Raw genomic sequence first — 20,821 nt, 5'->3', positions numbered from 1 at the left:
AGTTTCTGCAGGTCTGCTTGTGCAGGGAGGTGCAAAATGACACTGGACCAACTTGAAAGTAATAAAAAGGAGGCCCACCTTTTACCAATTAGCGAGCAGCAAGGCACTGAGCCTGCCTGGGTGCGGGGTCCACAATTCCTAAAAGAAAAGAAACAGACCCTTGACGTGCCCCTTCTGTTGGACTCAGGTAAACACCTAACAGGCTTGTTCTTTGAGAATATTCTTAAACTACATTCATTATTTATTATTCAATGGGAGGAAATACCCTAAACTTGTGTCTTGACTAGTAGTGGGCCTTAAGTTGGCTATCCCTTCTGACAACTACTCTCACACTTGGGGTGTCCTGGAATCTATGCTGGTTCACTCTTTCATTTAACTTACTTTAAAAAGTAAACTCCAGAGTAGTATTACCCACCAGAACTTCCAGCGATGATGGGAACGTTCTGTATCTCTGCTGTCCAAATCGGCCTCCTCTAGCCACATGTGGCTACTGAGCACTTGAAACGTGGCTGGTGTCAAGGAGGAGCTGAAGTTTTATTTATTTATTTATTTTTTGGAGCTGAAGTTTTAATGTTAATAGCCACACATAACTAATGGCCATTAGATATTATCACTGCTCTGGAGTGTGATAATGATTATACATGTCTAGATAAAGTGTTACAGCATTCATAATCCTTTAATTCCACGAGAGAATTGAAGTGCTCCAATGCATCGTCAAATACTTCACCTGATAAATCTAAATTGCCTTAAAGTGTATTTCTCTAATAGGAAAGTTACTATTTCTACCATCACTAACACACTAATTGAAACTTAACAGTGGAGAAAAAGTAAAAAAACAGCACAAGTACAAATGTTGATATGGTTGTAGGTATTCCGAAGTTTCACGAATGGACAATTCTAAATCAGTTTTTAGTGATGATGTTGCCACTGTATTGACAGGGATAGGGTACATGGAATACAGAGTGTAATTGGCACATTACACATTCACACTTCATAGATGAAAGCATTAGGTGCCACAGGGCACATGGGATTAGGCAGTGGCAGCACATTTTCACTGCTGTGCCCTTATAATCAAGTTCTGCAGCACAGAGCCTGACACACAGAAGTGATCAAAAATATTTGCCAGTGAATGAATGATATTTCGGTGCCTCCATTCCTAAGTTGTGGATATAACTGATGGGAGTAAATAATCCAAGAATATTTCTTTGTTTAAACTTACGATTACATGCAAGTAACATGCAGATATATATTGGAATTTCCAGATACCTACCAGGGCTGTTGATTATGGCATGCAAGGGCCCCATCAGCATCCCTAGCAGTAAGGCCTGGAGGTGATGTAGCTTTGCCTTGCCCTCTGTGTGCTGCAACCAATAGCAACTGACAGAAATGGGCAGCTTCAATGAAGAAGGGATTGGTTCCAGGATGGTCTGTTTCACCTTCAGAGTTTCTAACAGAAGTATCTGACGTTTGGCCAACGAGAGCTGAAAATACATACCAAACATCCTGCAAGTTACTTTGGGGAATGTCTTTGGTGTTTTTTTTCTTTTTTTCCTACTCTGAAGAGACTTCAATGCAAATGAATTGTCTGTCAGTTTCTTATCTTCCTATGGAAAGAAATCAGCAACATTCAAAGCATTTAAAACACTGGGTGCTTAATAAATATGGTTGAATGGCTATATTGTCTACCCCCACTACACAGCCCTTGCTCATGATATTCCATCTTCCATGTAGGCTGGTGAACATCTTCAGTGCATGTATCACTTAGGAAGCTTATTAAAATATTCAGTCCTCAGGTCCCAACCCCCGAATTTTGATTCAGTAAATATGAGAGGAACCCAGGAATCTGCATTTTAACTATCTGCTTTGAGACACAAAGATGTATATTCAACCTTACTCTTACTTGCCAGTGAATATTGAGACCCTGCCTTCTTCACGATGCCATTACTGATCACTTCCAGAAGGCAAACATAGAGTATATGCACCCTTTGTGGCATATACAGCCTTCTATTTGGGTCCTGTCTCTTGTCCCTACCCAGGTGAATGTTTTATTATCTTTGTTTTCCCACACAAGGATTATTCCAGGGTGGCTGCTTGTAGGTGAGAGAAACATCAAGGGAGATAGTAAGATTTAAGGACTACCTGTATCGTGTTTACAATAAAACTCCATACTCACTTTTACTCCATGCTTTAGAGTGTACTTCAAATAAAAGGAAGTTAATAGCTATGAGGGTTTCAGGCTTCTTGAATTAACTTTACCTTAATGAATCTTAAGAACCATAAGGGACCTTATAGGCCACACATTTCTACAAATAAGGAAATTAGGACTATTAAAAGGGCACCTTTAGAAGGACTTTTTATCATCAAACTTTACGGGAAAAAAACAAAACAAAAAAAACAAACAGTTGTATTCCTAATGTCTGCATGCAGCCAGAAAAGGATTTCTTAACTTTCTGAAAGGATGAAATATTTCTCCGTTATCTAAAACCGAGTTTGTGGTCAATCATTGTGTTGTGTTGACAGCTGGGAATGGACCTGTTAACCTGAAATAAAACACATCATAATTGGCAAAGTAGTTTCATTACTGATGTGTGAGAGTATTAAATCTAATTTATAAACACTGGTTTTAAAATTTTGATACTGTGATAAACTTTAGAATTAGAAATATTTAAAATGCTTTACAGTATAATCACTCCTTATGGGAAGTAACAATTAACTTACTTAAATATAAAGTAAAACAAACTCTTTATTATCTCAACTGGTAGGAAAACATACCAAGTAAAGCTAAGGAAATACATAAGCTAAGGAATTCTTTTCTGAGATCTAATGCTTAAATTTTTGAATTCCCTAGCCAAGTTACAACTTTTACGAACAAAGCAGAGTTTGGGCTTTGACTTTAGAGGTGTTCTGTCTCTCACTACCTGTACAGCACTGGGCAAGTTTCTGAGTGTTTCTACAGTCATTCTGATTATCTGTAAATGGGCATTATAATGAATTACACAAGATGTTTTATGGAACCCACTAGTTCTTAGCCCTTCCAAAAGAGGAACTACAAAAACAAAACAAACAAAAGAGGAACTAGTCTGCTCACAGCCCTTAAATCTGGTTAGGTTTTATCCCATATGACAACAACTCTCCCTTATCCCAAGGGGAAGGAAAGTACAAGCCTGTAGAAGAAAATCCACAGGGAAACAGACACCCAGAGAGACTGGTCGTGGCACTGCCTTACTCCCAAAGAATAATCCACTTCCATCTCCTTATGATTAACCTCTCATGGTTAGCTTGAATGGAGCTCTATCCATTGCAACTAACAATCAAAATGAAAACCCTACCCTATCTGGTTACTGTGGAAATTAAATAACTATAAAGGTTTCTATTACAACAGCTGGCACAAGGCATATAAAGTGTTACTAACTCGAATAGATAACTATCATAAAATATGTATTCATATACTGCATTTGTCTTTGGAATCACATTTGCACCTGATACCATTTAGAATTATCATGGGCTAATTAGAGCCAGTAACACTGAGCTAAATACAGAATTAATTTATGCCAAGAGAAAGCTGAAAGATCTCACCACACAGAATTTCACTTTACTCTGAATACAGGTAAGTGATGAGAACACTTGGCATCTCCACTTAGCAAGGAGTATAATCAGCATGCTATACTCATGGACTCAACTGGATTTTCATATGAAGAAGTACCCTATCCCTATGTCACACCATACACAAAAAATCAGTTGTAGATAGATCATAGATCTAAATATGAAAGGAGAAAAAACCTGTCATGACCTTGAATGGTAATTTTCTAAGTAGGTCACAGAAGTGATAACCATAGTACTATATTGGGACGCCTGGGTAGCTCAATGGTTGAGTGTCTGCCTTTGGCTTAGGGCGTTATTCTAGAGTCCCAGGATTGAGTCCCACATCTGGCTTCCTGGATGGAGCCTGCTTCTCCTTCTGCCTATGTCTCTGCCTCACTCTGTGTCTCTTATGAATAAATAAAATCTTTAAAAAAATTGGGCTATATTAAGAACTTCTCTTCATCAAAACATACTAGAGTGAAAGTCTACGGAATCTGACAATCTATTCACATGTTATTTGGCAAAAGATGTGTGTATAGAAATAAACCAATAGGAAAATGAGCAATAGAGTTTGAACAGAAAATTATATAACAGAATAGTGAAACAGCCAATGGACACATAAAAAGTGCTCAAATAAGTCATTAGAGAAATGCAATTAACACCTACCAAATTGGCTAAAATGATGCCACTATACAACCATCAGAATAGCTAAAAAAAATTTTTTTTACGGATAAAAAACACCAAGTGTTCACATGAGTGTAAATTAAGAGGAACCTTCATAATCTGCTGGTGGGAATACTAACTGGTTAAACCACCTTGCAAGACCATTTGGCAATGTATCTTGTAAACTGAACATATGCATATCTTCTAACAATTCCACTCTTAGTAATATATACAATAGAAATGTGTCCATACTATCTATAGATGATAGGCACTGGAGTGTTCATAGCACTATTCATAATTGCCCAAACTGCTAACTACCGAAATGTCTATCGCCTGCAAAATGGAAAAATCAACTGTGGTATATTCCCACAATGTAATAATACACAGCAATAAGAAATAAATGATCTATAGCTTCTCACAGTGATATGAATTTCAGAAACATCGTGTTGAATAAAAAGCCAGATGAATTCATACTGTATGATTCCATTTTTATAAAATATGAAAACAGTTAAAACTATTCAATGTTGTTAAAGGTCTGGATAGTGATTATAGGAGGTGGGAGAGGAGGTACTGGAACCAGACATTAGGGAAAACTGTTGGGGTACTGATTATGTGTCTTCATCTGGGTGTGCTTTACATGGAGGTGTCAAGTTGGTGAAAATTCATGAAGCTGTACAATCATCTGTGTTCTTTGTGTACATACTCAGGGAGGGATGAATTGCAAAGAGGCAAGGGGAAACTTTTAGGAGTGATGCATATATTCATTATTTTAATTGCAGGATGTTTTCACAGATGTAAACATCAAACTCATCAAAGCTTACGCTTTAAATATGGGCACTTTACTCATTTCTCAATAAAGCCATAAAAAAAGTTTTAAAAACTCTCCCACATAGCACCATTTATGTTGTGAGGAGAAATGTAATTTCAACAAAACATCATCATTTAAAATGTTGCTAATTTCAATTTTATTGGTATGGGTGAAGGTTTCATAAATTCCTTCTATTTGGAATTTGACCTATGCTCAACTTTCTAATCTATAACCCTAGAAACGTAAAATTAGCTATGTTACTTACATGGTAAAAATAACTTGTAAAATTGCATCTAGATTTGAACTATAAATGAACTGTAAACACCAGATGGGGACATCATATCACGGGGCTTCCCTGAGTGCAGTGACTTGTAATTAGGCATGGCCCTTGCAGGGAGCTTGGAAGCTATGTTTATGGAATTGTTACAAAAAAGGAGGGGGAAGGCGGCCAGTGAGACTTTAATTGGGATATAATTCACATGTTATAAAATTCACCCTTTTAAAGTGATTTTAGTAAATTTATAAGCTTGTGCAACCATCACTAATTCCAGAACATCTCAGCAGCCCCCAAAAGAAACCCCGTTCCCATTAGCAGTCATTCCTTATTGCCAAGGAGGCACTGGTACCCATCGGATGTGTTGCTCATTTCCTCCTGAGTTGGCACTAATGAGATTAAAGAGGTTAGTCCCTCATCAGTGTAGGTCAGGTATTGCATTTGGGGCTTGATAATGCCTTGGTGGGGGTGTGTGTGTGGCGCTGTCTGGTGCATTTTAAGATATTTAGCAGTATGCTAGGCCTATTCCCACTAGATGCCAATACCAACACCCTTCCCCCTCAACCTGCGTACTGCTAATCGAAAGTGTCTCCTGACATTGCCAAATGTCCCCTGTGGGAGGTAGGGGAACAAAATAATTCCAGTGGAGAACCAGTAGTGTAGACTGTTGCAAAAACTCCCAAAGGAAAGGAAAGCCTGATTCAAACCTGCTGGGAAGGTATGGTTGCTGTCCTACATGCTTGAGTAAACTGGTACCAGGAAAGGTCTAGGCTAAGTCTCCTGAATCTGAATATTAGGTGGATTTAAGAAAACTCTCAATAGGCACTGCAATTGGTATTGTAAATTTATATGCATTTAATTTGTAAATTTAATTGTATTAGCATAAGCAATTTCGTATTTATTGAGAGAGAGAGTGCAAGCACAAGTAAGAGCATAGGGGTGGGGAGGGGCAGAGGGTGAGGTAGAGGGCAAGGGAGAGAATCTTGAGCAGGCTCCATGCCCAGCACAGAGCCCTACTTGGGGCTCAATCTCAGGATCCTGATATCATAACCTGAACTGAAATCAAGAATCAGATGCTTACCCTACTGAGCCACATAGGTGCCCCTCTCTATTTATAATTTTTAACATATCTGTGTAATATTACAAACAACAAAATAAACACTGGGATCCAAAATGGTTTTACCGGGATCCCTGGGTGGCGCAGCGGTTTAGCACCTGCCTTTGGCCCAGGGCGCGATCCTGGAGACCCAGGATCGAATCCCACGTCGGGCTCCCGGTGCATGGAGCCTGCTTCTCCCTCTGCCTGTGTCTCTGCCTCTCTCTCTGTGTGTGTGACTATCATAAATAAATGAAAATTAAAAAAAAAAAAAAAGAAATTTAAAAAAAAAAACAAAAAAAACAAAAACAAAATGGTTTTACCTTGAAAAGTGGGTTGGTCTGAGAGTTACTTAGGTTTTAACAACACTGAGTTATGCTAAGAATCATGTTTTCAATATCAAGCTAATTATCATGATCCCATAAACCTAAATCCTAACAAAAAAGGTCCTCATTGAGAAAAATGAAAAATTAGGCCCAAGGATCAATATTAATCTTGTTAATTGAAATCTGATGCAGTCTAATATATTAGTTATGCCTATGATCAATGCCTTCAGGCACACTTTATTTTGCAGCTCAGAATTTTATCCTTTTCCTTTTTTTCTAAAGGCACATAACCCCAATTTATTAAGTATCAACAAAGTAGTTGTAATAACTGCAAAATAACACAGACTACTGAAGTAGAGTGGAAGTGGCAATCTAGAGCTAAAAGACCTGGGTTTCAGTCCTAGCACTGCAATTCTCTGGCTGAGATATTACATAGTAACCCACTTTGAATCCTAGTTTTCTCAGCTATGAAATGGGGGGAATAGAGCAACCAACCTCATTTGGTTATATTAAGAGAGATAATATGTGTGAAAGGACCTGTAAAGTACTTTATAAATACTAGATTAGTGTTGCAAACACTTACCTCAGTCAATTTGCTTAAGTCAGAATGATCCTTGGGCAGTTCTACTGCATTAACAGTTGATGTTTTGATATTTCTATTAATCCTTTCCACTTCACTGAAAGCTAGAGGCTGAGAAGGCAATACATTCCAGGATGTATTTTCCAGATGTGGAGAAGCATTCAGAAGAAGCCCATAAATGATTTGCCGGATGGGCAGAGATATTCTGTGGGCATTTGGCTGCTGCATATTTTCTACCTGTGTGTGCAGAATGGTCCGTCTTAGCACCAAAGCATCACTGATGAAAGGAGAGAGCTGGCCTTTGGCCAAAGCCACTAATACCCATTCGGGTAAATCCAGATTCAAGGCTGCTGGACAAGCATAAGTACCATACTGGAAAAAGTCTTGCAGCTCCACCTGAGATTGCTGGTATTCTTCCATGGAACAGCAGAGAATTTCCTTAACATTTTCACGATCCTTTTTTGGGAGATATTTCAGAACATTATCGAGTGCTTCAGTAGGGTCAGCAAAATGAGATAACCAATTCAGAAGTCCCAGAACTCGGTGGTGTCTCCTCCCCTTAGAACTGGTAGCTCCAAGAGGAAGACGCACTTTACTTAAGAATGTCTCTATGATGGGTAGATTAATATGATCGTTTCCACATAGCACCGCAAAAAGAGGTAGTAGAGATTTATTCATGTTGCTGAAGTGATGGCACAATGCATCAAGGGAAAAGCATTTGGCAGGGATATAGCAGTCTTGTGTGCCTTTGATAGTGTTCACATTTCTCCACTGAAAGCTATTTAAGGGGCAAAACCCCGATTTTAGGTCAAAGATGCAAAAGTCACTATCTGATGATAACACAGGGCAATTCCAATGATTAGCCAGTGTCATAATGTCCCGATCTGCCTCTGAGAAGCACTGGACAAAAGACACTTGTAGCTTGATCAAAACCTGTATGAATGCTTCCCGGATGAGTAAAGGACACACATACCCACCCCCACCAACAGAAAGGGAATGAGCCATCTGGATCTTCTCCCTAGCTCGATCCTTTAAAGTTTTAAGTTTTTTATCGGAAATATCACATCCTCCATCTAATACAACATATGGACAGATATTACAAGCCAACAGTGATTCAAAGAATTTTTGTGCAACATCTGCAAAAGAATCATAGTCTCCTCCATACCGAAGTTCCAAGTTTGAGTTGAAGCAAAGCCGGTGGAAGAGAGCGTAGCCATCAATGACAATTTTTGTGTCTCTTAACTTCAAATCAGTGAAGAACTCATTACTATGATCTTCCACAAAGCTCATTAGTCCTCGAATACCCATGATGACTGTCTGAAGAATTGCCTGTTTAAAACAGCAGAACACACTTTCAACTAATGCTGTTTAATGGGGACCGAGTCTTAATTTCCAACACCACAAACCAACATCAAATGTTATGAACAGCTCTTTAAACAGAACATATTAGGCGTTAGCCTCTCAATTCTTTTTTTTTTTTTTTTTTTTTTTTTTTTTTTTTTTTAAAGATTTTATTTATTTATTCATGATAGTCACACAGAGAGAGAGAGACAGAGAGGCAGAGACACAGGCAGAGGGAGAAGCAGGCTCCATGCAGGGAGCCCGACGTGGGATTCGATCCCGGGTCTCCAGGATCGTGCCCTGGGCCAAAGGCAGGCGCCAAACCGCTGCGCCACCCAGGGATCCCAGCCTCTCAATTCTTACCTAGATGCTCAAGTAACACCACCTAGCTGAGTGCCTTTTCATTCTCTTTTGCTTTCCCCATGTGTGACAAGGCACAAATGCAATGGTTTCATGGAGTTTAATCTCTGGATAGGGTGGAGGCTATTGATTCTAAAAGAAAATCAGTTAAAGCCCATTACTGACATACTAACAGAGCCTACTGCGGGCTCTGATATGGAAACATAACAGTCATCACCTTGCAACAACATTTTCGCGGGGTCAAAATAAAAAGTCCTGAGCTATAAAAATGATACCCTCTCACTCTCATAACTAACGAACCAGAGAGTACCGGGCTTCAGTTAACGAAAGTGTGTAGGGTCAATGATACCCATCCAGTTTTTCTTTATTGATAATCAGTCTGGGAATTTCGTTTAGGCCTTGGCTTGTGGTCAGTCCCATCTTAATTGGCATATAGTTTTGAGTAAGGAAAATTACTGCTACATGCATGCAGGAACTCCCCAGCTTCACCCTAACTAGAGGTTCTTTCCCTCTTCTTGCAATTGCATATCTGGCTCAGGACCAAGAATATCGCTCCCTCTCTGGCTAACTGGAGTCACAGAGTGTGTGTTACTAGCTTTTCCTTGGGCCTCCCGCTCCAATAGGGCTCAGCGTGGCACGGTCTTTATTTAAAAACCATGAGATTTTTATCGACGCCCGATTTCTTTTGCATTGATTTTGATTTTTAATTATATTGCATTAAAATGTGTCTATCTTGATTACAGACTTCTGGGGCACCCCTTGCATTTTGCGCCCACGCCAGTTCACCCCAGTTTTGGCCCTACCCTCCTCAGCATCTTATCTGGTATAGCAGTTATTTATTGACGTCTGTCTTGCAAAGCTTATGCGAACGGAGGCCGTGGCCACTCCTCCTAAGCTAATTACAGGGCCTCGCAGGAGCTGAACAAACGTGTGCTGGGTCGGAGGAAGGCGCCCAGAAGGCTTGAGGCCAGTCGTCAAACACAGGCCTTCACACCTCGCTCCTCCACAACCCTCATAACCGGCCACCCGGGCCAGCAGCCGAGCGCACCTGCACCGTCCTCCCCGGGGCCGGCCCTTCCATTAAAAGGCTGCAGGAGCCACTGCTGGAACCGCCCGCACGTGAGGGTCCGACCTGGGGAGCGGGAACCGGAAGTCGCCGCGTATGACGTCACTGGGAAAGCTCGCGTCCAGGAAGCTGGTGGAGCCGGAGGGCGCGGGGGCACAGGGGCTCCGGGGCCGCGGGGCGCGAGGTCGCTCAAGGCAGGCGGGGATATCAGCTCCGAGAGGGCCGCTGCCACGTTAGGAGAGCCAGGCGGGCCCGACCTGGTCGCCTTTCCCCGCCCACCTGGGTCACCGCACACTTCCGCCTCGGCGCCCGGCCCCGTGCCGCCTCCCGCCGCTTCCCAGCATGCCCCACGCTGTCTCCCTGGCAACGGGGCGCAACAGCCTGGCCCCGAGGTCGGGCGGCTCGGCGGGGCTGCTGCACCTACGGGAGACCTGCCCGGCGTCCGTCCCAATTACGGGTGGGACCGTGGGCACGGCCTGGCGCCGCAGCTCCTCCGCCCTCGGCCCCGAAAGGTATGCGAAGGGCGGCCCGCGTGGCGCGCCGGGCTCCCCGAAGCCGCGGACGGTGATGGCTTCAGGTCGCCCCAGCGGGGCTCGGCCTCCGGGGGCCTCCGTGCCCGCGACCCCTCCGCTTCCCTTGGCTCCTCGCCTCCCAGATCCGCTCCCGCCTCCGGAGCAGAAGCGTGGCCGGCGCCGCCTCCGTATATGTTAGCCCGCTTTGCGAAAATGTAATTTTTTTAAAAAAGAAGTTGAGGCAGGGAATGTTCGTTTTACCTTAAGGTTAAGGTTTGCCTTTAAGGTTAGGGTTCGGTGGGGGAGGGGCAGCCTTCGGCGCAGGGCGTGACCCTGGAGACCCGGGGTAGGGTCCCACGTCGGGCTCCCTGCAGGGAGCCTGCTTCTCTCTCTGCCTGTGCCTCTGCCTCTCTCTGTGTGTGTCTCTCATGAATAAGTAAATAAAATTAAAAAAAAAAAAAGGTTAGTGTTCCACTTAAGCAGAATCTGGTGTCTGACCTGCTTCCTCTCTTTATGACAAGGGAAGAGAACTACTTGACTTGAACCCGTGATGAACACGCTCCTTCCCTTGTCTTTTGCCCCCAGCCAGGTCAGTTTGCAGGAGGTCATCTCTCCCCTTTCTCACGGTTCCCATCCGACTTTCTAAGTCTTCTCTTCCCTCCTCTCACCACGCACACTTTTTTTTTCCTCCCTTGGGCAACAGTCGGTCTGTGTGTGGATGCCTGTTTGCCTTAACAGAATTTGTTGAACCACCTACTACTATATGACAGGAGCCAAGGATACAAAGATACAGAAGGTGTGTGTATCTGGCGCTCAGCTTCATCCACAACCTTCAGGAGGTAGGGGCGAGTGAACGTTGACAAAGGAACAGATAGTTCTGGAATCTAGACAACATGGGACCTGCTAGGGTAGCTCTGTGGTTGCACAGAGGAGATTAGTGGAATTGATTACTAAAGGTCACAGGGCTGAGTCTGGGAGTTTGGCAGAAGGGAACCTAGTTCCAAAGTAGTCTGTGGGCCTGGCCAGACTGCTTAGATGACATTGCTGGGTTTAAAATTAAGCTCATTTACAAACAGGAGCCCCTGGGAAATTGGACTTCTCCAGAACTAGTCTGTCCTTCACTGAACAGGGACCTTTATCTCATCCCTAATATAAGGAGAATTACTGGGTCATCTGGAGGGTTCTTTCCTGTTGAAAACTCTATGAGTCCATGTATTTTAATTTGCCAGAAAGTATCACTTTTGTGGGAGCAGGGAAAGCAAACAAAATACACATCTGGAGGACTGCTCTCCAGTCATTTTTTTTCAGTAGTAGATTTTACTGATATTTTCTGTGATCTTGATAATCTGATGTAAATTTTTATTAATTCAGGGATTTTGAGGTTCCGACACAATGCTAACGTTTTAGTATTGTCATGAGCACACGATGATTGGTTTCTTCTCCTCCTCCTTTTTCTTAGATTTTATTTTTAGGTAATCTCCACACCCAACATGGGGTTCAAACCCACAGTCCTGAGATCAAGAGTGGCATGCTCTGCCAACTGAGCCAGCCATACATGCCCTCCCCCTTTTTAAAGCTATTTATAGAATACATCTTACTGGCATCAGGTAAAACCTAACTGATTAATGCATTAGTTTAAGAAGAAAAATGCCTAAATACACATTTACTGTTTTGTTCTAGTCTGAGGATATTTGTAATTGCCACCACCATGCAAAGTGTGTTGGTCATGAACCCCAAACTACACAGGTAGCATCTCGTTTTATCGTTATACACGATAAGTTTTTGTCTTATAGTTGTGGAAACTTGACTCCAAGGCATAGACTGTCTTCAATTAAAAATCATGTTTTCATAGATTTTAAACAAATCCACTTTTCATGATTACCAACAAAACATTTTACATTTTGATGAAGTAAAAGTGATTTTACTGGGCATACACTCATATAAAACAGTCCTACTTTTCATAATCCTGCAGCACATTTATAGTTCCTTGAGGAATTATAACACATGTATATTCAGCTATCATCAAAACACAGTTTTTGGTTTGAACTGCATTTGTGACACTTATTTCCAATCCAGAGAGATTACTCTATACACAGTGTGTATAATAACTTCAGAAACTAGATCAGAATTGGTTTAGGATGGGAAAAATTTATTCTGAAGTCTTTGTTCCTCTTCACATCTATTCTAATAAATGCAAAAGCCAAGGTTTAATATCTACAGAAAAAAATTCTATGCTAATTTCTAGTGTGATCCTAACTCACTGTTTGTTAATCAAAACAGACATAAGGTGGGAAGAAAGACTTACGAAGAGATTGATGCAAATGTATAGATTTTAAGAAATAAATTTTAAGAAATTGTGGGACCCAGGAAATTTAACAAAAATCCCCTACCCCTGGACAAGCAGAGCAGGACTGACTCCATTTTGTGCTGCACCCACCTTGTGCCGACCTGCTTAGGGCACTGTCCCACCCTAGTCAAGGCGGGGCGCACCCTAATCGGAAATGGGGTCAGTGATAGGCCGACCTGCTTATTGCTTAGGGCACTGCCACACCCTAGTCAAGCCCGGGGCACACTCTAATCGGAAATCCGGCTCAGTGGTAGGCCAGTTCAAGTGGATACTTTAGGGTAAAATGTAATTCAATGGGCCACCTGCGATGAACCAACATGACTGTGCAACTTTCTGCGTATCGCATTGGCCACTGGCCCCTAAAAAGCTGCTAAGCCTCTTAGTCTCGGGGTCCAAGTCCCTGCCCCACTGTGTCAGGTGTACTTGGACCCAGGCTCGAGCTTGTCAATAAACCCTCATGTGTTTGCATCGGTGTCGGCTCCTCGGTGGTTCTCGGATTCGCAATCTCGGGCACAACAAAATAAATATAAGAATAAATGTTCTTATATTTGGATTTTTTAAAAAAGTAGGTGGGGAGTATAACTCTTAAACACATTAACTGTAACTCAGTTTTGCCATATTCAGATGTATGAGGGAAAGCTCTCTTCCTGTGAAAGACTGTCTTCTATTAGAATCCGCCAGTATCTCTACCTTTTGACATTTTTCTCTCAGTCACCAAATGTGGTGTCATTGAATCCACTACTCAAAGTTGCAGATATCATTGTCAAAAACTTCTACATATGGCTAGGAATACATTAGCATTCTTTAGGCTTGCCTGATCTCTGAACTTTTCACTTTTAAGGTATTGACTGATGCTACCTGGATGAATTTGGCCATCTTCTAGGAGACTTGAATATTAAATTTCTGTAAGCATATGAACCAGTTCTCTCTTGTTGGGAGCCATGCTGAAATTCCAAGAGGCTGCTAAGTATGCGAATGAATCAATAGCCATTTCTACTTATCCAAAGACTTTGATTGCAAGAAGATATGTGCTTCAACAAAAACTTGGTAGTGGAAGTTTTGGGACTGTCTATCTGGTTTCAGACAAGAAAGCAAAACAAGGAGAGGAATTGTAAGTAAAAATACTTCATACAAATTTTGAGTTGGCTGCCCTGTATGCATAGCTCTTAGCTCATTAAGAACATGGAGTATCATTTGCCCTTTGCATTTGAGATTCTAAGAACTTAGTGATAGAAAAACTTCTTGAATGGTGTCTAAAGATAAGATTTTTAAACGTATTTCAGCAAGTGAGTGAAGTACCCAAATGACCTAGAGATGGGAAATGGGGTAGATTAAGTGAAAATAACATTTTTATGCATACCAGAGTCTCAATTACAGCATTGCTTCCACTTAACTTGATTGGGACTTCTTGAATGAGAAAGTAAGAATTGTTTATAATGATGGCAATTTTAGAAATGTTATGAAATGCAAATAAATGGTAATTCACACTTGAAGTGAATAGGGTGTACTAAGGGAAAAATGGTATTAATTTTCCTTGGCTTTCTTCTATGGAGGAGTTTTTCCAAGTCTGAAGTCCTACAATTCTCAAATTAGGCATTTAAACCAAGCAGGAGCTCCCATCTAAAATTACATTAATAAAAAAAAAAATAAAATAAAAAATAAAAATAAATAAAATTACATTAATAATATTGAGGGCCCTCTTGTTACTTCCTTTTCTTTGATTTTGATAGGACTTTAAACTTTCACAGTAGAGAAAAACTTGTAATGCTGTTGTCTGTTACAGATAAGGATGAATCTTCCTTTCTAGCTTTAAGTTGTTTGAATTTGCTGCAGTGATAAGTTAGTTGGAATTGGAGTTAAAATAAAAACTTGTACATCAGAAACACAGGAAAAAGACAAAGCAGAGGAGGAATGAATAAGACATCAGTCCTTAACTCTAGAAGAACAGATTTCCATCCCATAATTCTTTTTTTCAGAGATTTTGAGGCTTTTTAAAATTCTTTCAGCTTTTGCCCACTGGATTTAAAATGAATGTAATAAATAAACATTTTCTACTTCTTAATATTACATAGAAATTATAAAGGTAAATGTTGATGCTACTATTTTATTTTCAAAATCAACTTTTTAAATGGTCTTTATGTCCAGAATTAAATAGTTTTCAGTAAATTCCTACATGAAGAATGGCAACAGTGCTGGCACTTCTCTGGTATCCTTAGAGCATGCTTCATGACCCCTATCAAAAAGAATTCCAGAAATCCTAGAGGTACTCTTCCACCCATGTAAGACAGAATGATAAATTTCTGAAAATTACTAGATTACCTTTATGGAAATATTGAGAGTAGGACCTAAATCTGACCCAGAACTTGTAAAAATCACATTGTATATGATGTGGGACCACAAGCAACTGGTCAAAAAAGAATTCTTGAGACATTTTCAGTGCAAAAAGATGCTTTTATTTTTTATTTTATTTTTTTTTAAATTTTTATTTATTGATGAATCAGAGAGAGAGAGAGAGAGAGAGAGAGGCAGAGACACAGGCAGAGGGAGAAGCAGGCTCCATGCACCGGGAGCCTGACGTGGGATTCGATCCCGGGTCTCCAGGATCACACCCTGGGCCAAAGGCAGGCGCTAAACCGCTGCGCCACCCAGGGATCCCAGAAAGATGCTTTTATTATAGCACAGGGATAGGACCCATGAGCAGAAAGAGCAGCACTTTTGTTGTATGAAGCTGGTGTTTATATGCTTTGTGTTCAAGGGGGTGGGACATGCAGGGAATGTTAGATCATACATGTTTTCTTTGAATTTCCACTTGTAACTACTGCTGCAAGATTTCTCTGGTGCTTACCATTCAGCTCAGTATTAACTGTCAGGGAGATATACCAACAGTCATGATACCCTTTAAATAATACTAACCAGTACATATGTGATCCTTATTGAAACTGTGCAGCCTTCTGGGCTAAAGGTGAACGTTTTTCTGCTTTTATCCCTCATCATAAAGACTATATTTGATTTTGTTTTTTTCATTGAGTGAAGAATGTGAAAAATCTTAAAGGAATTCATAGGAGGGCTAAAAAGTTGAACACAGGGATGCAAAATAAGATGTAGGAAGACCAAATTTGAAAGCTTCAGACTTGAGATGATGGATGAGTGAAGTGTGTAGGTGTTGGGGCAGGAGGAGAGAAATGGAGAGGAAAGGGTTGGTTGGTTGGTTGGGAAGTGATTTGTCAATAACTCTTCCTGTACTTGCCCTATTAGTCTGAAAACACCTAACTTGGGCTGAATATGGCAGATGAAGCCCTAGGGGTGAGGGATGAACCCAACAGTGAGGATAATTGACAAATTACTTGATACCAGAAAATCTAGCATAGAATCTCTTGAAAAACAATCCATCATCAGAATCTCTACAACATATGACAGACAGGCTACATTCAGCCTTCAGATGTGTTTCGTTTGGCCTGAACAGTGTTTCTTTTTCAGTCTAAATTAGTTGCCAGTAGTTAGCCATGTGTTGCCACTCTTCACTGTCTCTTTTACCCAGCTGTATCACACCTTTCTACTACCTGCCCGTCCTTAGACATTTGATTTTAGATCAATTGATTTTAAAACTCTCTGCTAAAATCATGAGGAATCATGACAATAGCTGTTCACAAAATCCTAGAATGCTAGAAGGAAGGCTGTAACTTGTCGTGGTTAAGACCACAGGCTTTGAGGATGATGTAAAGCCAGTCTTGTTCATAACTGTAAGATTAAGGTTATGCAGTTTCCTAGTCTGAGCTTCAGTTTTCTTATCTGTAAAATGGATAAGATACTTCATAGGGTCATAATAGGATTAAATAAGATATCTATAAATATATGAAATATCAAGATAAATACATATAATAAAGAGTATATAATATATAAATAGATATATTTATAAAGAGACATAAATTTAATTGTAAGTAGATGTGTAAAATACAGACTATCATATTACCTTATGGATATTACTCAATAGCAGTTGAGATTTATTTATTTATTTATTTATTTAAAGATATTTATTTATTCATGAGAGACACAGAGAAAGAGAGACAGGCAGAGACACAGGCAGAGACACAGGCAGAAAGAGAGAGAGGCTGAGCCACCCAGGCGTCCCGAGATTCATCTTATTTATAAATAGTCCAAGTTAAAGGAATAATTAAAGGAAGCCTAATAAAACTTTATCTAGTCACCCAACAACTGTACTCTCTATTAAGTGAAAATGTTTCTTTTGCATTCCACTTTTAGGGAGAAATCTCTCAAATCACATTTCAAATCTGATCTCAGGCATGGGATTTTAAAATCTTATTCAAGGATCTTTCTTGAGATTGTAACAATTCTATTGTCATCTATTCTTTTGTATCTGTATTCAAAAAGCAATTGATCCTCAGAATGTTGACCTTTAAGCTACCAGTTGAATCTTCAGTCTGTGAGCAAGCCACATTAATTAGCACCACCCATTCTCCAAGCAATTTGGTTAGATAAGATTTTAAATTATGCTTTACACAGGGACGCCTCGGTGGCTTAGCGGTTGGGCACCTGCCTTTGGCCCAGGGCGTTATCCTGGAGTCCTTGCATCTAGTCCCGCATCAGGTTCCTTGCATGGACCCTGCTTCTCTCTCTGCCAATGTTTCTGCCTCTCTCTGTGTGTCTCTCATGAATAAATAAATAAAATTAAAAAGATAAATAAATTATGCTTTACATAGTAGGCTGCAAACAGGGAATTGGTTAGTGTCAGAGATGGGTAGAAAATAATACCAGAAATGTTTCTATGTTATGAATGTTATTCCCTTAATACATCAGGGTAGATCTGACTCCCTTCATTGTTTTGTAGACATACCCCTAATCTTTTGAGATTATAAAGAAAGTATATCATAACCTTCTGTACCAGACTATCTCTTAGTATCCCATTAGAGTGACTAGAGTATACCATGAATCTGAGATGGTCCATAGGACATTTATTAATAGCTCATGTGAAATCTAGGATTATGTAAAATGCACTTTTAGATTTAATCAAAGAACTAAACAAAAAGAATATACTATTCTAACTTTTCCACCAGAGTATTGCAATTTATCATTATGCCACTTGGGGGCATCACTCTACCATTGACATTTTTCATATTCTGTGACTTTGTGCATTTTAATTACAATGCACATACCACATTCCTTTATATTTTTATTGACTTTCTGCATTAGCTATGGGATTTAAAAGAAGCTACAGGCATGACATTTGATTACATTAATCAAAGAAAACTCTTTGACATAAAGATCTGCCATTCCTTTTTTAGTTATCACAGTAGAATAAGATTAAACTTAAAATGAGTATTGAATGACATAGAGGTTTTTCTTTTAATCTGCATCATGAAATTTATAAAACAATATTTAGGAATATTTTCTTTCATAATTATAGAAACTCTGATCTAATGGATGTGAGGATATGATAATGTTAACTGATATTTATAAATGTTCTAATTCTGCTTCATAATTTTATATTTTTGTTAAGCTGTCAGACTTTATTTTTTTAAGCAAACCACAGATTTTGATGAGCTAAGAAGTTCTTTGGCCCTTATCACAGTGCATGTAACTTAATAGAAAAGAGACGTTGAGGAAGTAGGCTTACCCTAAGATACATGATTAAACTTGTACATGATTACTTATACATGGTTAATCATGGCCACAGTTGGAATGAATTTCAACATTCATTTTATCAGCATAGAATGCTGGTTATAGTGCTGTTTTTAATTTCATTAACTTAAAATACAGTGGCATTATTATTTAGAGTTGATTTGGTGCTGTAGTCTTTTAGTTTGTCAACACATTAGTATTTAATTTATGTATTAAACCTTTGCTTTGTTCTAAGCACCAGTAAGGAAACTGAAGCAGTAGGAGCTAAGGCTTGGCTCTCAGGAACTTTCAGTCTAGAAGAAGATACAATTAATATGCATAAAACAGCTAGCAAACAGTATAATATTTAAACATCTATATGCCACTTTGCTCTCAGAGTTGTTGGCCACTGCTCATATCCATTCCTAGTTATCTATGGTTTTTATTTTACTAGTTTTTGTGAATTATCCAAGAGCTTTCATATTTTCCCCCTTGGTCCTGTCAGTGTAAATATCCAAATATTTCCTTCTTTAACTATTTACTTACACATTGGCCTTTGCCTAAATATGGTCAGCATGGTTAGCATGGAAATGCTTCTCTCTCCACAGAACATTTCTTCTCAGTATCAAATGTCTACAGCATGAGATAAGGACTGGAGTCAAATCAGAAAAGTTACCAAGTCCTTAGAAAAATGTCTTCAAGCCTGGGCATTTGCCTCCTGGGATAGCTCTTGAGCCTATAGTAGAACAAATTTTTAAAAGTCCTAACAGGCAGATTTCTCACCCAGCCACAGAAGCAGAATGGAGGAGAGAGGACTAAGAGCTGTTGCTAGAATTAGTCCCACTGACAGCAGAGGGGAGAGGTCCTCAGACCTTAAGAATAAAGGAGGTGAAAAGTCATAAAGGTTCAACAAGAATAATAAAAATCAATAAAACCCCACAACAGTCTGGGTCCATTATTGTCAGATAGCTCTCCTAAGCCCAGTCTCTTCCTGAGAGCATCTCAGACTTCTGCACCAGTTCCAGAATGTTCTTTTGAGATACAGTCATCAACAGGGCTGGGACTGAGGGGGTCAGGACCTTTGAAGGACAGAACCATCATTAAACCACCACACTAAGATCCAGTCCTCAGCTTTTAATCTTTTTTTTTTTTTAAAGATTTATTTATTTATTTATGATAGAGAGAGAAAGAGAGAGAGAGAGAGGCAGAGACACAGGAGGAGGGAGAAGCAGGCTCCATGCCGGGAGCCTGACACAGGACTCGATCCCGGGACTCCAGGATCGCGCCCTGGGCCAAAGGCAGGCACTAAACCACTGAGCCACCCAGGGATCCCCTTTTCATCTTAATATACTTAGAGATAGTCAATTTTGGTAGGGGCTCATGCTAACTAAATTCAGACAAGACAGATCTGTAAATCATAATGCCACTTCTTAATTCAGGGCCTAGAATGAATAGTATCTCTTTTCATGTGTCCTTGCACCATTTTATTTCTTTCTTTTTTTTTTTTCTTGCACCATTTTCTGATGAGAGTTCTAGAGAAGCTGAATATCTAATCAGAAGTAAAAATATAGACAAAATGAAGTAGAGGGAGTAGTTGAATAGCTCTTTGCTTAAGCCAAATAGAGTCTCTTCCTCATGACAGAGAACATTGTTCCAAAGTGACCATTTTTTTCAGAACTGTCAGACCCAGGGTGCATCTTCTGAACAACTCTGGATGCGCATACATTCAGTTATCTTTAGGGTACCTTCTTTTCCTATAATGAAAGTAATATGCATATATGTTTTATTAAAAGTGCAGCTGTGCATAAAGTGGGAAAATAATTCTGTAATCTTGCCACCCAACTTCTGGTCTTTTCTGTGTGTGTTGACAAATATTTATTCACTCTTCTAAGGAAACATATAGTATTAGTCACAGTGGTTGCCTCAGAGATGGAGGATGAAAGTGAAGGAGATGTACTTTTCACTGAATCCTTTTTGTACATTTGGAATTTTTGGAATTTTGTACCATGTTAAAGTTTTAAGAAAACAACAACACAGAGAAAATAAAAGTAAAAAAAAAACCAAAAAAACCCAACTCCACATGTTCATTCAATGAACGTTGGTCACTATTTGCTGATCACCTGCTCTTCAAGGTGCTTCAGTCTGGTGGTTCTCAACCTTGGCCAAAGAATGGAATCACAGTATTTTAAAAAATACATGTTTGAGTCATACCCTAGAACATTGTTTTAGTTGGGCCACACCCCAGGCATC

General features: G+C 39.9%; 2 protein-coding genes across 25 annotated transcripts in view; one reads left to right on the top strand and one right to left on the bottom strand.

Annotated features, from left to right (window-relative positions):
• Positions 1-73: 73 nt before the first annotated feature.
• ASTE1 (asteroid homolog 1) lies at positions 74-10,408 on the bottom strand. 4 transcript variants are annotated; one of them, XM_072792802.1, is made up of 4 exons: positions 10,079-10,407; positions 7,333-8,658; positions 1,271-1,481; positions 74-138 (listed from the first exon to the last, which is right to left on the bottom strand). In XM_072792802.1, exons 1-4 carry the CDS (start codon positions 10,109-10,111, stop codon positions 89-91), a joined length of 1,620 nt encoding a protein of 539 aa, XP_072648903.1. In that variant the 5' UTR covers positions 10,112-10,407; the 3' UTR covers positions 74-88. The 4 variants fall into 4 exon arrangements, with proteins under 4 accessions (XP_072648903.1, XP_072648904.1, XP_072648905.1 ...); XM_072792803.1 differs by having other exon boundaries at positions 10,163-10,406; XM_072792804.1 differs by lacking the exons at positions 74-138; positions 1,271-1,481 and adding an exon at positions 2,042-2,540 and having other exon boundaries at positions 10,079-10,408.
• The window catches only part of NEK11 (NIMA related kinase 11), a 261,482-nt gene continuing 250,902 nt past the window's right edge, over positions 10,242-20,821 (top strand). For 13 of the 21 annotated variants that reach the window (XM_072792785.1, XM_072792789.1, XM_072792787.1 and 10 more), the window contains exons 1-2: positions 10,471-10,608; positions 13,797-14,066. In XM_072792785.1, the coding sequence (XP_072648886.1) occupies positions 13,897-14,066 (170 nt within the window). In that variant the 5' untranslated portion in view covers positions 10,471-10,608; positions 13,797-13,896. Of the gene's footprint in view, positions 10,609-11,311; positions 11,448-13,796; positions 14,067-20,821 lie in introns of those variants that run through there. The other 8 variants (XM_072792783.1, XM_072792796.1, XM_072792801.1 and 5 more) reach the window with 6 other exon arrangements.

Source organism: Canis lupus, chromosome 22 (genome assembly GCF_048164855.1).
Source record: "Canis lupus baileyi chromosome 22, mCanLup2.hap1, whole genome shotgun sequence".
NCBI lineage: Eukaryota > Metazoa > Chordata > Mammalia > Carnivora > Canidae > Canis > Canis lupus.
The sequence above is the reverse complement of the archived record's forward strand: the minus strand, read 5'-3'. Positions and strand labels throughout refer to the sequence as shown.